This window comes from Microcaecilia unicolor, chromosome 3 (assembly GCF_901765095.1).
Source record: "Microcaecilia unicolor chromosome 3, aMicUni1.1, whole genome shotgun sequence".
Taxonomy (NCBI): Eukaryota; Metazoa; Chordata; class Amphibia; order Gymnophiona; family Siphonopidae; genus Microcaecilia; species Microcaecilia unicolor.
Window position 1 is genome coordinate 330547139 of NC_044033.1, and position 16710 is coordinate 330563848.

The following is a 16710-nucleotide window of genomic DNA, read 5'->3' on the forward strand; positions in this document are numbered from 1 at the left end:
CGACCCAGAGAGGAGGGAGTCAAAGGAGGTAAGCGAGGAGAGACACCACTATTTTATTTTGTCTTTAAGACAAGCTGGAACTGACTGGTTGCAGATCTGCAAAGGATGGGTCTGTCCATTTCCCCATCCCTTCTCTTATCTCTTGGCTGTCTGAGCTGAAAAGCAAATCTGCAGTTTTCCTAGTTCCCATAGACTTTAATGGCCCATAAGCTTGAATGGCAAGAAAAGGAATTTAAAAAACAAAACAAATGAATCATTTTATTGCCACTGTTATTTTGTTACATTTTTCATTTCATTTTCAAACACACATCCCTAATGTGTACCTGAAAAGGTAGTATAGTCTTGAAGGATTTTGCTGTACTGAGCAAGGTAAATCCCAAGTTTTCAGTTTAAGGATAGTTTGTGGGCTGTATTTTCACTCCAGGATTTCTTCTGAAGGAGTATGTTTATTGAAGATATGTCTGTTAGGTAAAGTGTCTCATTGCCTCATTAACTGAGTGGTTTTTCTTTTCCAGTACTACCAATAAGAAGATGTGGTCAGAGCAGATTCAGAAGGCGCTCTCAAGGACTCATCGCTACATCCTGCTGACATCGGCACAGCTGGTTGGCGTCTGCCTGTTTGTCTTTGTCAGGCCCTATCACATGCCCTTTATCAGGTCTGGGGAACACACAGGCACTCTTGCTTGTAAGAACCATCCATGTGGTTTTGATCAGTGAAATGTGGTAGGGAGAGAAGAAGGGAATGAGAGATTAAGATGATGTTTCTGGCTTTGATCTCTTCGTGATGAGAGAATCTTTCTGCCAAGTCCTGTGCATTTACTGATTAATCTTAATCTTAAGTATTTACAGCCTGCCTTCTCCCAAATGGGTCCAAAGCAGATTCCATAAAATAAGTCAGTAATTTCAGTTGGGAAGCTACAGCAAATTAGACATTTATAAAAAGCCCCAGTAATAGTATCTGATCATGAATCAACTTTGATCTTTACCCAGGTTTTTATAAAATAAAAATGTTTTCAGCTGTCTGTGGAAAGATATATATGAGGATTGCAATCTAGCCTAATGGTTAGTGGCGTAGCCTGAGAACCAGGGGAACTGGGTTCAATTCCCACTACAGCTCCTTGTGACTCTGGACAAACCATTTAACCCTCTGTTGCTCCAGGTACAAAATAAGTACCTGTATGTAATTGGTAAACCACTTTCAATGTACCCAAAAAAAGGCAGTATATCAAATCCCATCCCCCTTTCCCTTTAATATGTAATTGTACTCCATTCCAAATGCTCATAGTCTTGTAAGAAAATTTGCTTTCTAATTCCTGCTTACCTTCCCTTACCAAGGGAAAGCTAAGTATGAGTAAGTCAGACAAACAAGATGTTCTAAGCACAGCCCAGAGCATCTCTTGAAGGAATCAAATATTGTGGGGCATAACCATATAAGATTTTGAACACCATGCAGGCTGTTTTAAATGTGATGTGTGCCTGGACAGGTAACCAATGTAGTTGAAACAACAGGAAAGTAACCGTGTCGTATCTTCTAAATCTAAACTTTGCTCTTGCTGTCGTATTCTGCAGTAATTGGGGGTTTTCTTAAGAGATTAGCAGAGATTCCAGAATATAACACTTGTCATGCTCAGTAGCTGAAAACTGTCTCCTTTTGTTTTTACAAGAAAAAGCAGAGGGCCACCTGTTTAATATACAGAACTGGGCTTTTTCCATCAAATATTTTTTTATAACACTCATTTCCTCTTCTGTGATCCCACTGGCAGTTTGACAGGAGATCACCAGAGGGTCAGCAAAATGGAGAAACATTTGGCCCCGCAGCTTCTTCTGATTTCTACCATAGATGTGCCAAAAATCAAACTAGAATATGCAGAATTCAACTGTTCCCAGCTTCTCTGTCCTTGTAGAATTAAATTCCTGAGTAAATTTGAAAGCCATGGGGTAGGAGGCAGCGTCCTGGTCTGGACTGGGGCCTGATGAAAAGATAGAAAAGAGGGTAGGGCTAAATGACCAGTTCTCTCAACAAAGGAAGGTGATAGTGGAGTACCACAGAATGGAGGAAGGTGATAGTGGAGTACCACAGGGATCTGTACTGGGGCCCGTGCTTTTTAACATACATATTTATAAATGATCTCACAATGGGAATGATGAGTGAGGTAATCAGATTTGCAGATGACACAAAAGTATTCCAAGTTGTTAAATTGTATGTGGACTATGTGAAATTGCTGGAGGTCCTTGGGAGGCTAGAAGATTGGGCATCTAAATAGAGGATGAATTTTAATATAGGTAAGTGCATAGTGATGCACATTGAGAAGATTAACCAAAATTATAGCTACATGATGCTGGCTTCCACATTAGGAGTCACCACTGAGGGAAAGGATTTAGGAATCCTGGAGGCAATATGTTGAAATCTTCTGTGGCAGTGGCCAAAAGAACAAACAATGTTAGGAAGTACAGTATTAGGAAAGGAATAGAGAATTAAAAAATATATATTACTAGTAAAACAGGCCCGTTTCTGGCAGAAATGAAACGGGCGCTAGGAAGGTTTTCCTCGGAGTGTGTATGTTTGAGAGAGTGTGTGAGAGTGACTGTGTGAGAGAGAGAGAGAGAGTGAATGTGCGAGTGTGTGTGTGACTGAGAGTGTTATAAAGTGAGAGAGAGACAGATAGAGTGTGCATCTATCGTTTGCCACCAATTCACAGCTTTCCTCACCTGCTGGCCAGATCCTTCACCCCTACCATCAGCAGCAACTGCTCCTCCACAAACCCTGTTCATCCAAATCGTGAACCACCCTACCCAGCCACATCTTCTCTTCCTCAGTCCTCCGCTCCCTCCCTCTTCTATTCTCCGCACCCACTGTACCCCCTTTCCACCCCCACCCAGGTCGTCGATACCGCCGTTCCCCCCTCTCCGTTCGCCCACCCACCCAACATACCTGTCCAAAGACGATCAGCTGTTGTTTAGAAGCAATATGGCACCGTATGCAGGCAGCAGCCATTGGCTGTTGTCTCAGAAGGCGCTCCTGTCCTCTGACGTCGCTGCACTCCTCTGGGTTCGTCCACCAGGGGCATTGACGTCAGGGTAGAGGAGGAGCGGCTTCTGAGTGTTCAGCCAATGCCTGCTTGCTGCCTGCGTTTCCGTCTTGCTTCTTTAAATCATCTTTTTCTGTTTGGGCAGGTATGTTGTGTGGGTGGGCGGACGGAGAGGGGGGAGCGGCGGTATGGACGACTTAGGTGGGGGTGGAAGGGTGGTGCAGTGGGTGCGGAGACAATGTGTGTGGGGGGGTGGAATGGTGACGGCCTCTGGGGGGGCATGGCGGCAGGGGCGGAGAGAGAGAGTGTGGAATCGCTGGGTGGGTGGAGGGGGGGGAGAGAGTTGTGCAGGTCTTTTGGGTGGGTGGGTGGACGGAGAGGGGGGAGTGGCACTGGGTATTGTGACGTGGGTGGGGTGGTTGCGTTGGGGACCTTGAGGTGGGTGGAGTGTTGTGCGGCTGCGACTTCGTGGGGGGGCATGTCAGCAGGGGCGGAACCACAGAGGCGATCGGAACTCGTGGAGATCTCCGCCCTCGTTCGTCATGATGTTGTGATGCGAGGGCGGGGCACACAGTAATGGGGCAAAACGGATATCTCGGGCGCCTCACACTTGCGGTAGAGGCTTCATTTAGAACGTTGGGGTTGCGAATTATGTCCGGAAGGGGCGTGGCTGAGGGCGGGTCTATGAGTGATGGTGAATGATGCATGAGTGAGAGTGAGTGTTGCTGACAGCCTAGACTTCAGTGTTTCCCTCCCACAGAGTGAGCTTCAGAATGTTCCAGGTGAGAATTATTATTAAAGATAATGCCTTTGTATCACCTTAAGTATTATGTGCAATTCTGGTCATTGCATATCAAAAAAGATTTACCAGAATTAGAAATGATTCAGAGAAGAACAATCAAATGATAGAGGATGGATTGCCTATTCTATGAGGAAAGGCTAAAAAAAGTTAGCTCTTTTCAGCTTGGAGAAGAGATGGCTGAGGTAAGATATGATATAGGTCTATAAAATCTTGAGTAGAAATGATAAGTAGTAGTAGTAAAAAGTGAAAGTTGTTTAATCTTTCCAAAAGTCTACCTTAGAGGACATGCCATGACGTTTATTAAGTAGCAGAAATTTAAACATATAAGAGAATATTTTTTCACTTTGTCCACAATTCAGCTCTGGAGCATGTTAGTGGAGGATGTGATTAAGGCAGTTACTGTAGCTTAAAAAAAGGTTTGGACAAGTTCCTGGAGAAAACGTCCATAAATCATCATTAATAAGGTAGGCTTGGGGAAAGCCACTGTTGATCTGCGAGTTCCACCGCCCCAAGTTCCATGCCCCCATACCTCCCTCCCTCCTTCAACTGCCATCCGAGTTTCACGCCACCCCACCCCCCACTCCTCTGAGTTCCACCGCTCCACGCCTCCCTCCCTCTCTCTCTGTGGCCTCCGAGTGCAAACAGGACGTGTGTGGCAGCCCCTCCCCTTTGTAAGTGCTAAGTGCCGGCTGTTCTTTAAAACTTTTTACTTCCTGGTCCGCCGGCAACAGTGAAGTGGAGCACGCACGGCATGGCGCTTCAGACTGCCTTTGCTTTCGCTTCTGTTTCAGCTGTGCCTGCCGGGTGTTCTTCAAAACCTTTTACCTCCTGGTCCGCCGGCAACAGTGAAGTGGAGCAGGCACGGCACAACGCTTCAGACCGCCTTCGCTTTCGCTTCTGTTTCACCTGTGCCTCTGGTCCCACCCTTCCACAAACAGGAAATGAGGGCGGGACCAGAGGCAGAGCTGAAACAGAAGCGAAAGCGAAGGCAGTCTGAAGCACCTTGCCGTGCCTGCTCGACTTCACTGTTGCCGGCGGACCACAAGGTAAAAAGTTTTACAAAACAGCCAGCACTTATGAATGGGAGGGGCAGCCGCACACGTCCTGCTTCCACTGGGAGGCCACAGGCAGAGAGGGAGGAAAGCACGGGGTTGTAGAACTTGAACGACAGTGGGTGCATGGAACTCGGAGGGCAGGGGGGGGAGAGAGGGGAGGAGGGGGTCCTGGAACTCGACCGGGAGGGGAGGGAGGCCTGGAAGGGGAGGGCCGATCCTGGAACTCTGAGGGGAGGGGCCTGTAACTCAAAGGGGAGGAGGGGTCCTGCAACTCTAAGGGAAGGGGGGTCCTGGAACTCGAAGGGAAGGGGGAAGCTGCAACTGCGAGGAAAACCTTGCTTGCGCCCGTTTCATTTCTGTCAGAAACAGGCCTTTAGTATATTTATAAATGAACTGGAAGTCGGAATGACAAGTGAAGTGATTACATTTGTAGATGACAAAACTATTCAAAGATGTTAAAACACATGCAAGTTGTGAAAAATTACAGGAATATCTTAGGAAATTGGAAGACTGGGCATCCAAATTACAGATGAAATGTAATGTGAACAAACGCAACGTGATGCACAGTGGGAAGAATAATCCGAATCATAGTTACCTGATGCTAGGGTCAACCTTGGTGGTCAACCAAAATAATAAGGGGGATGGAACTCCTCTCATATGAGGAAGGGCTAAAGGGGGTAGGGCTTTTCAGCATGGAAAAAGAGATGGCTGAGAGAAAATATGATTGAGGTCTACAAAATCCTGAGTGGTGTAGAACAGGTAAAAGTGAATCGAGTTTTTACTCTTTCAAAAAGTACAAAGACTAGGGGACACTCAATGAAGTTACATGGAAAAACTTTTAAAACAAATAGGAGGCAATAATTTTTTCACTCAATGAATAGGTAAGCTCTTGCCAGAGGATGTAGTAACAGCAGTTAGTGTATCTGGGCTTAAAAAAGGTTTGGACAACTTCCTGGATGAAAAGTCTATAGTCTACTATTGATATAGAAAGACACTACATGCCCTGGGATTGGTAGCATAGAATGTTGCTACTATTTGGGTTTCTGTCCGGTACTTGTAACCTGGTCTGGCCACTGTTGGAAACAGAATACTAGGCTAGATGGACCATTGCTCTGACCCAGTATGGCTATTCTTATGTTCTTAAGCTGTCTAGAGGAGCAGGGAGTCAGCACTGGAAGTTACCAAAACAAAAAACAATATTAACTTTTGATGAAAAAGCCTGTCTGGCTGTTTTCAAATATAATTTCAGCAAAATGTCACTTAGGTGATGGAGGCACACCGATGTGTTGTAATCTTAAATGTGTAATAAAGCCTGGAAATGTGTACTGGGCTTATAATAGATGCAAAGTGCAATTGGTAACCACTGCATGGGGCAATAGGAAAGATGAAATAGTGTCAGCATGTTTTAAATTCTGTTTTAGTAAGACACTACATAACAGCTTACTGCAATGCCTTTGACTTCCTTCTGTTCTCCCAGGGATGTAGCAGTGGACACGGTGAAGACTGGGATGGGCGGTAAAACCGGGAATAAGGGGGGCGTGGGCATCCGTTTCCAGTTCTATAGCAGCAGCTTCTGCTTCGTGTGCAGCCATTTCACAGCTGGGCAGAACCAGGTGAAGGAGAGGAACGAGGACTACAAGGAGATCACTCAGAAGCTCAACTTCCCCATGGTAAGGGCCTGAGGGGTCTCAGACTGATACTTCCAGTGTTCAGCAGGTAGGACACACGCACACCATGTAAGCAGTAAAGGGAAGAGTTCAGACTGATCTGTTAGTTCTTCCTGTTGGCACTGGGAGCTATTGTAGGCCACATGAGAGTAATCCCTGTGGGTCTCCCATCAGGTTTCTAATAGTTAGTCCCTGTTATGTTTTGGCAGTGCTTCTTAACCCTTATTACTTAATGACACACTTTTGATTTTGTTCAGTCTTCAAGGTGCACCAAAACAAATTTTGGACAATTCCTCTCTGCTTCCCTCGCCCCAACACAATCCTGCCTCTCATTCTCCAATATACTCAATCCTCCCACTCCTTCCTGTCCCCACCCCCTGTGGTCCTTTCACCTGCCCCCCCCCCCCCCCTTCATGTCACCGCCTTGCTTCCTATTTGTCTCTTTTCCTTTCTCCATATTTCTCTTCCTCTTGTCTTCATGACATCTATACTCTTTTATATTACTTCTTGCCATTTTTGACCTTCTTCTGGCTTGCGCTTTGCTCCATAATCATCTCTTCACTTTGCTCCTTCTTGCATCCCTTAGCCTGTCTTACACATTTCAAGTTGCCTTCCCAACCTTCCATTCTCTGTCTCCAACCCCATCTTCCCAGTGTTACTGTTCCAGTGCTCCCTCCTTTCCCTTCCACCCCAAAATAGTCTCACAGCTTATTGCTTCTTCCATTAAAATACCTAGAGAAAACCTACTGCAGTACACAGAGAAGAAAGCCACAGAGAGAATCCCTCTTGTAGTGACATACAATCCAGAGCTAGAAAAATTGAGAAGAATCATAAAAGATCTGCAGTCACTACTCCATGAGGATGAAGTACTGAAAGAGATATTCCCAGCCCCACCAGTACTGGCCTTCCAACAGCCACCTAATTTGAAACAGAAATTAGTGAAAAGCAAGTTCCCAATACAAGCTCAAAAAGAAGAGAATGGCACACATCCCTGCAATATGCCTAGCTGCAAACTGTTCCAACACACCTCACAGGATCCTACAATCATTCACAGGGGAAAAACATTCAGCATAAAGGGATCCTTTACATGGTCATCCTCAAATCTAATATAATAATTTGCACTTCCAACGTTCCAATGTCTCTGGCTGCGTTCGTAACCACCAGCTGATGTCACCAGAGACACTGAAACGTTGGAAAAAACATTCCCCTCCCTCCCTCCCAGTTTCAGGGTCTCCCCATCCGTCCCTCCCTTCCACTTCCAGGCCGCCCCCTGCCTCCAAATTTAAAAAGTCATGTTGGACTTACGAAGTCGGGGTTATGTCGTCCGGCAGTAGCGCTAAAAGCCGTGTAGCCTCGGCCCTTCTCTCGCTGTCTGTCTCTGAGCTCTGGTCCCGCCCTCATTTCCTGTTTCCGCAAGGGCGGGACCAGAGCTCAGAGACAGACAGCGAGAGAAGGGCCGAGGCTACACGGCTTTTAGCACTACTGCCGGACGACGTAACCCCAACTTTGTAAGTCCAACATGACTTTTTAAATTCGGAGGCAGGAGGCGGCCTGGAAGTGGAAGGGAGGGATGGATAGGGGGACCCTGAAACTCGGAAGGATGGAGGGAGGGACCCTGAAACTCCCTGGGGAGGGTGGCCCTGAAACTCGGAGAGAGGGAGGGAGGCCCTGAAACTCGGAAGGAGGGAGGGAGAGAGGGGCCCTGAAACTCGGAGAGCGGGGGGGGGGGGACCCTGAAACTCAGAGGGAGGGAGGGGGGCCCTGAAACTCGGAAGGAGGGAGAGGGGCCCTGAAACTCGAGGGGGGGGACCCTGAAACTGGGAGGAAGGGGATGAGGGGGAGGGGGACCTGCAAAATCGGAGGGACGGAGGGGACCCGAAAATCGGAGGGAGGGAGGCAGGCAGTAGCTGAAACATATTGGGCATTTGATGGGCATTTGATCTGTCTATGGATTGTTTTTAAGACTAGGATGATGATGTGATGCTATGATTATTATGTTTCTCTGAGGACAAGCAGGCATAATTTTCTCATATTTGGGTGACATCATCCATGGAGCCCAGTATGGACACAGCCAAGTGCACTCTCACTTTAAATCTTTGAGGCAGTGCCCCCACCATGCATGTGCAGGTGCCTTCCCTCCTGACGCTCAAGCTTGGGACCAGCAGTCTATCGTTTTCCACGGAGCAGTGAGGTTGTTCTTTTAAATCTCTCCTCAGCATGTCAAACTTTACCTTTTTGGTGCCTTCTCCTTTTCGGGTCATATATATAAATATAATATAAATTTAATAAACGATAAATGATCAAGTCACCCCCAGTGGCATGGAATCTCAACGTTCTACTAGCTGTTTACGTAACCAGCACTCAGATTTCTGTAGCAGACAAATTAAGCAGAATCCTTCAGTCTCACAAATAGTCCCTCAGTACATCTGTAGTTCAGCAAATATTTCAGCGTGGAGAACCCCAGCATTAGATCTCTTCCCTCAGAGCAACCAGCTTCCCCGCTTTTCTTCTAGGATGTATTGTCAGCCGCTCCTCTCGGCCGCTTAATTGTCTCTCTCTCTTCTCCGTGCTGTCTGCTTCCGACTCTACACTCGTCAGTGCAGTTCGCTCTCACTGCCCCACAGTTCCGCTAGCAAGGCGGTGCAACACAGTTCAGCTTGCCAGTCTTTTAAACAAAGTTCAGCTAGTCAGACTTTCAACACAGTTCTGCTAGCCAGGCTTCAAACACAGTTCGGCTAGCCAGGCTTTCCCACCCCGCCCTCTTCAGCAAGGCCTCAAAACAGTTCAACTTAGCTAGGCTTTAAACACAGTTCTGCTAGCCAGGCTTCAAACACAGTTCGGCTAGTCCAGCTTTCAAACACCGCCCTCTTCAGCAAGGCCTCCAAAACAGTTCAACTTAGCTAGGCTTTAAACACAGCCCAGCTTAGCCAGGCTTTCTTCCCAAAGTTCAGCTAGCCCAGCTTTCAAACACTGCCCTCTTCAGCAAGGCCTCAAAACAGTTCAGCTTAGCTAGGCTTTTTACACAGCACAGCTTAGCCAGGCTTTTAAAGATCCACCACCCTCATTTGTCAACACTTTACCTCTTGACAACCACCCGCCGGATCTCTCCTGACTATCATTCCTTTCTTGATACTTTTGGACTCCTCTAGAAGTCACTCTTCTTCTCCAGCCACTTCCTCTCCCACCTCCATTTCCTCTTCCACCCCTTCTCCTCCTACCTGCTCCAACTCCTCCCATTCCATCCCCTCATTCTCCACCCCCTCCCTCAGGTGTTCCACCCTCTCCTCAGCTGATTCCATCTCCCAATCAGCCCCCTTTCCTTTCCTCTCCTGCGGCTCAGTTACTCGTTTGTCCTCATCCCTCTTATTCCTCCAGGCAGTCTGAAATCTGTGTTCTCTACACTCCTGCCTCCTCCTCTCCCGCAATGCATTCTGGGATCTGTAGTTTTTCCACTCTGTCTTTTCTCTCTCCCCCCCCCCCTGCATTCTGGACTCTGTGGCTTCGCTGATTCTCACAGTATGCTCCCCACCGAACAGCCCCAGATGCCTTTCTGCTCCACTGGACATTTTAGAACTTCTCTATACTTTTTCCCCATTACCTCTCATAGGGAGAACTCTTCTCAAACTGCATTGAGACCAGGGGACCATGATTTTAATAGCTCCCTACTGGCCATGCCAGATATGGTTCCCTGTTCTCCTAGAGTTACAATCCAGGGAAATTAAATCCTTTTCCAACCCTGATAACACAGAATGAAGTGTCCCTCCTTCATCTTGACCCTTGTTCTCTAGCCCTGATGGCTTGGTTCCTGACGATATAGATTTGTGTCTCTTACACCTTCCTGTTGCTACTTCTAGAATATTCCTAGCCTCTAAGAAACCTTCTACTAGGAAATGTTATCATTTAAAATGGAAAAGATTTTCGCTCTGGTGTACAGCCAGAAAACTTGATCCTACTACTCGTTCTCTGCCTAACAGAGTGGAGGAGTGGCCTAGTGGTTAGGGTGGTGGACTTTGGTCCAGGGGAACTGAGGAACTGAGTTCGATTCCCTGCACAGGCAGCTCCTTGTGACTCTGGGCAAGTCACTTAACCCTCCATTGTTCCATGTAAGCCGCATTGAGCCTGCCATGAGTGGGAAAGTGCGGGGTAAAAAAAATGAGTCCAATCTTCTCCACTTCAAACTTCCTCTTCTTCAGTTCCCTCATCCCTCATGTGGTGTTCCCCAGGGGTAGGTGCTTTCCCCTATGCTGTTTAATTTATTTTTTAGCCCCTTGGCTTTACTTATACAGTCTCTAGGAATTAGTTCTTATTCATATGTGAATGATTTTCTTCTTGTATATTACACTGACTTAAACTCTATTAATTTCCAACCACTTCAGAACTGTTTAAAGCATGTGGCATATTGACTAGAAGATCTCCGTTTAGTCTTGAACCCAGAAAAGACAGTGGCCTTGGATTACTGGATCACTGACACAACCAACTATCACCCCTTATTTGTTTGATAGATACATTGTTCCTGTTTTATCTTTCCGATATCTCGGTGACATTCTGGATTCAGCTTTATCATTTGGCCCTCAGATTTGTAATATACTGAATTTTGATGCACTTTGTTCCCTGTTCTATGCGTTTCTTCATTCTAGGTACAACTACTGTAAGGTTGTTTATGCAGGGATTGCTTAATATAATCTCAGAAGACTTTCAAGCATTTTAAAACACTGCGGCACGTATACTTTGCCTTGCATTCTGCTTTGATCATGCCTCGCTCCTCCTTCAGTAGCTTTATTGGCTGCCTTTTGAATTTAGGATCAAATTCAAAATTCTTACATTAACTCACAAGGTTCTTCACACTGGTTCTCCTGCATATCTTTCATCACTAGTGATCCTGTACATACTGTCTCGTGTCTTATGTTCTCTTAAAGATAACAGACTAGTCCTCCCACACCCTTCGAAGGCCAGATGGGAATCCACAAGATCTAGTGCATTCTACTTTATTTAACCAGCTTTGTGGAATGCATTGCCACAAGACCTTCGACTTCAAATATCCAATTCATCTTTTCACACTCTGTTAAAGACTCACCTATTTCAGTAAGCATTCCATACATAGATCTGGGCTGTTTCTGTAGCAGTGGGTTAGGGCTGGATTTCACTTGTGTGAATTCCTGTGTTGTCCGGATTGTGTTTGTATGTTTGACCATTTAGCTTTCTCAGTGGAGTTGGGTGTATGTTTTTGAAACTGATCTTTGTATGAATGAGTTAGTGTTTAGATAAAGTTGATCTGTTTTTTCCTGTCTGCAATTGGCATTCCTTTATGTTTTATTACTTTTTAATTGATTTTATTGTAAACCACTTTAATTTGCCTGCAACGAAGGCAGTATATTAAATTTAATAAACAATAAATGATCAAGCCACTACCAGTGGCATGAGATCTCGACGTTCTTCTACTAGCTCTCATGAAGCCTCCATTTAAACCACTTCGATCTTGTTCTCTAAAGTTCCTCACATACAGGGTAGTCTTACTTCTGCCAGAAGAGCCCTTGTGTCAGACCCACCTTACACCAGGTTCTTCCACGACAGAATTGTACTCCAAACCCACCCTAAATATCTTCCTAAAGTGGTATCAGAGTTCCATCTCAATCAAACCATTATGCTACCTTTCTTCTTCCCTAAGGCCCAGTCTAATCCTGAAGAAACAGCACTGCATACTTTAGATTGCAAGCATGCTCTAACATACTACCTAGGACACACAAAACCTAATAGGAAATCCTCCCAGCTTTTTGTGTTCCTTTGACCCTAATAGGTTGGGGGTTCCCATTACCAAAGGTACAGTCTCAACTTGGCTGGCAGAAATTTGCTCAGGCTGGACTGACCATTCACAGCTGGGTCACTGCTCACAATGTATGAGCAATAGCAACTTCAGTAGCCCATTTTTGTTATACCTCCAAATGAAGACATTTGGAAGGCAGCTGCGTTGTCTTCTGTCCACACCTTTACTGCTCACTACTGTCTGGAGCAGCATTCTAGTCGGGATAGCCGGTTTGTACAAGTAGGCCTGCAGAACCTTTTCACTATCTGAATGAGAACTCCACCCTCCGGCCCTTTTTTTCCACCAGGCTTCACTATATGCTTACTTACAGAAATTTATTTACATAATGAGCCTGGTAGCTAGTGAGTCCCACATGTGAGAATATTATCCCTACTTGTCCTTAGAGAAAACTAAGTTACTTATCTGTAGCAGGTGATCTCCGAGGACATCAGGCATATGTTCTCACATCCCTCTCGCCTCTCCTTGGAGTTGTCTTCTTCGCTTTAGTACTGTACTGCTGGTCTTCGCTCAATTGATGGACCGGAAGGCACTCATGCATACACGGTGGGGACACTGCCTCAAAGATTTAAAATGACAGTTCACTCAGCAGTGTCCACACCGGGCTCCGTGGATGATGTCATCCACATGTGAGAATTATATGTCTGCTGCCCTTAGAGAACACCTGCTACAGGTAAGTAACTTAGTTATATCTACATATGTGCTTTGTTTTTATGATTTGCTGTTTTATATTGGGAAATAAAAATAGGGGAAGTATGATGAGAAAAAGAGAAGCAAAAAAGCAGCTGTGATTCTTAGGTTATGAAATGTGTGTGGCTTGAAAAGGTTTTATTTGTACTAATGACTACATTCTGTCAAAACTTTACCCACCCAGGGAAGAAACATTTTTTCACATGACTACGTGTTCTGGTGTGGTGATTTTAACTATCGCCTTGACCTTACATATGAAGAAGTCTTTTATTATATTAAACGACAAGACTGGAAAAAGCTTCTGGAGTTTGACCAGCTACAGCTGCAGAAGGCCAGTGGAAAAGTGCGTAATGTGTTTATTCCTCTCTGATCTTAGTGTTCTCTTTTCCTGCCAGGCAGTAGTGTGCAGTCTTGGATTTGTCTTTTGTACTTGGGGTTTCTTCATAGTAACATATCCTACACACAGTGATTTGTCAGACTCCATGTGAGCCTGAGAATGGCAAATGTAAATAATAAATGGTCACATCTCAGCTTCGGCATTTAAAATATTACATTCTAACTAGGTGGGCAATAAATTTAAGGCCCTGTCTACTAAACAATATTATGACTGATGCCCTAAGCAGAACCCAACCATGGTGCCCCTCGATAACTGCTGAGAAATATCATTATTGTATGAAACAAAACATCATACATACTTATAACGATTAGAAAAACACTAAAATTCATGTTGGATAATGGGTGTGGCAGACTGCAGTGAAAGAGTTAAGGGTATGATAGCTAGTGGAAAAAAAACTCTGGTGCCCCCCTTCGCTTGGTGCCCTAAGCACATGCTTATTTTGCTTAATGGTTAATCCAGAGCTGTGTTATGCCTAATTAAAAAAAAATTCACACCGAGCTGTTGTGCGTTCAAATGCATGCAAAGCCACTAATTGTTGTGCCCAAGAATAATGCAGTTTGTGTTGAACTTCACAAGCTGCTTTATTCATGGAATTTTAATACTATCTCCTTTCTCCCAGGATCATTGGCTTGCTAATATGTATGCTTATGCTCCCAGGAAATAACATAAAGCGAATGGTAAATGTGAAAAAAAGAAAAGATAAATATATTCCTCCCCCCTTGACCCCACCATCCCTTTTATGAAGAAGAGCACCTCCTGCACTTCCCAGAGTATCCCTGGTGGCTAGTGGGTGTCAGAAACAATCCACAGTGACTCTGTTTTCAAAATGTGGCACCACAAATCCCCTAGTGGTAGTTTTATGGCATTACCACTAAGAATCAGACTGCCAAAGAAGTGAATCCTGAGGTGGGGAAGGGGAGTGGTGTCAGAGGGAGAGATGCACACACAGAGAGGTGATGCAGGTGATGGGTAGACAGAGAGCCAGAGAGGGTGTATGAAAGATAGCTGACAGGGGTACTAGGAGAGGGGACAGCATGCAAGTATATTTATTTATTAGGATTTATTTACCACCTTTTTGAAGGAATTCACGCAAGGCAGTGTACAGCAGGAATAAATCAATCATAAGCAATATACAATTACAGAAGTAAAAATATTCAAATAACAATACAAAGTATGGCATAGTATACTACTTACAATGTCAATACAATACATAAAGTGTAGAGTATAAGCAAAGATGAAACATATAGATAGATAGGTAAGAGAGTAAGAGGAGTTAGAAAATAAGGGGATTAATTTAAAGAAAGTTGCACATAAGATCAGAGAGGTGATTATATTATTATTATTTATTACATTTGTACCCCGCGCTTTCCCACATATGGCAGGCTCAATGCGGCTTACACAGTAACAATGAATATACAATTTGTAGTGAACGTAATAATCATGGGGTTAACGGATAAGTAAATTGAACATAGGAGAATTAGGTGTGGAAGGAAATGGGCGTTGGGAGGTAGGCGTAAGAAGATGGAGAGGAATATATGGAGAGGAAAAGAATAGGGATAGCAATAAGGATTATGGAAAACATGGTAAATATAAACAATCGTTGGTGGAATCATGTGGGCGCGCTTAGTTAGTTGAATTGTTAGGGTAGGCTTTCTTAAATAGATGAGTCTTCAAAGCTTTTCTGAAGGGCAAAAGGCCGTAGATTGATCAGATTGGTCTTGGAAGAGCGTTCCAAAGCTGGCTACCCAGAAAGGAAAAACTGGATGCATAGAAAGATATGTACTTGATACCTTTGCAGTTGGGAAGGTGTAAATTAAGGTAAGTACGGGAAGATATCAAACTGTTTCTGGTTGGGAGGTCGATAAGGGTATTCATGTAGGTTGGGGCTTCTCCGTGTAGTATCTTGTAAATCATAGTGTTAACTTTGAAATTAATTCTTTCTCTGATGTGGAGCCAGTGAAGCTTCTCTCTGAGAGGTGTTGCACTATCGAATCTTGACTTGCCGAAAATAAGTCTGGCTGCCGTGTTTTGGGTGGTTTGAAGCTTCTTCGGTATTAGAGACTTGCATCCTAAAAAGACACTGTTGCAGTAATCAGCGTGTGTGAGAACAGTGGATTGTACTAGGTTCTGGAAGGTGTTCAAGGGAAGATAAGACTCGTTTCAATATCCACATTATGTTGAACATCTTTTTGTTGATAAGTTTGGCATGGTTTTCAAAAGATAAATGGCTATCAATCGTGACTCCAAGGATTTTCAAGTTATCAGATATGGGAAGTTTAACCTCTGGGGCGCTAAGAGTAGTTGAGAGGACTGGATAGTGTTGAGATGAAAGGACTAAACACTGTGTTTTCTCTTTATTTAGTTTCATCTTGAAAGCGTCAGCCCAAGAGGTTAGAGTGGCCATACCTGTATTAATTTTAATTATATGATTGAGTAAATCAGAGAGAGGATGCTGGAAGGGAGAGAGAATGGGACTTGATATACTGCCTTTCTGTGATTACAATCAGAGCGGTTTACATGTTATATACAGGTACTTATTTTGTACCTGGGGCAGTGGAGAGTTATTTGCCCAGGGTCACAAGGAGCTGCAGTGGGAATCAAACCTAGTTTCCCTGTCTTTCAAGCCACTGCACTAACCATTAGGCTACTCCTCCACTCCTGGAGAGAGCATGAAAGGGAATGACTGGGGCAGATAGAACAGGGATGATGAGGCATGAGAAAACATGAGAGAGGATATTTGAGGTGATGGAGGGAATTGTTGAGAGGGATTCATATTAAGAGGAGGACGACTGAGAGATATAGAATCAGTGTGGGAATGATGGAAAATGGTGAGAGAGATAGAGTAGCTGTTGGAGGAGAAGGTATCCAGAGAACAAGAAAATGATGGGGGCAGCAATCGAGTGAAGGGAAAATGGAAAGCTGAGAAAGGAACAATAGAGGGGAAGCAGGGAAGTGAAGTGTTGAGACAGGGAAAAAGTGATGAATGTAAAGAAAAAAGGGGTGAGATCCAGATGTTTAATGGACAAAGAGAATGAAGAGATGTGGCATAAGGAGAGATTAACTGAAAGAAATAAAGCAAAATGAGATAAAAGGGGAAAACTGATGTCCGAGATGGGAGAAAGTGATGCAAGAGGAACCAAAGAGTGGAGCAGGGGTGGCGATTCCAAAAACACGAGGGAGACGAGATGATTTATGTATATGATGTTTATTAAAGATACACCAAAATCACTCGACACAACGGCCTTGTTTTGG

The 16710-nt window shown here is 44.7% G+C and overlaps 1 protein-coding gene across 1 annotated transcript in view; it reads left to right on the plus strand.

Annotated features, from left to right (window-relative positions):
- The window catches only part of SYNJ2 (synaptojanin 2), a 234492-nt gene that overhangs the window by 185621 nt on the left and 32161 nt on the right, over positions 1-16710 (plus strand). The window contains exons 14-16 of the mRNA XM_030198406.1: positions 516-656; positions 6364-6556; positions 13246-13404. Coding sequence (XP_030054266.1) covers positions 516-656; positions 6364-6556; positions 13246-13404 — 493 coding nt within the window. The remainder of the gene's footprint in view (positions 1-515; positions 657-6363; positions 6557-13245; positions 13405-16710) is intronic.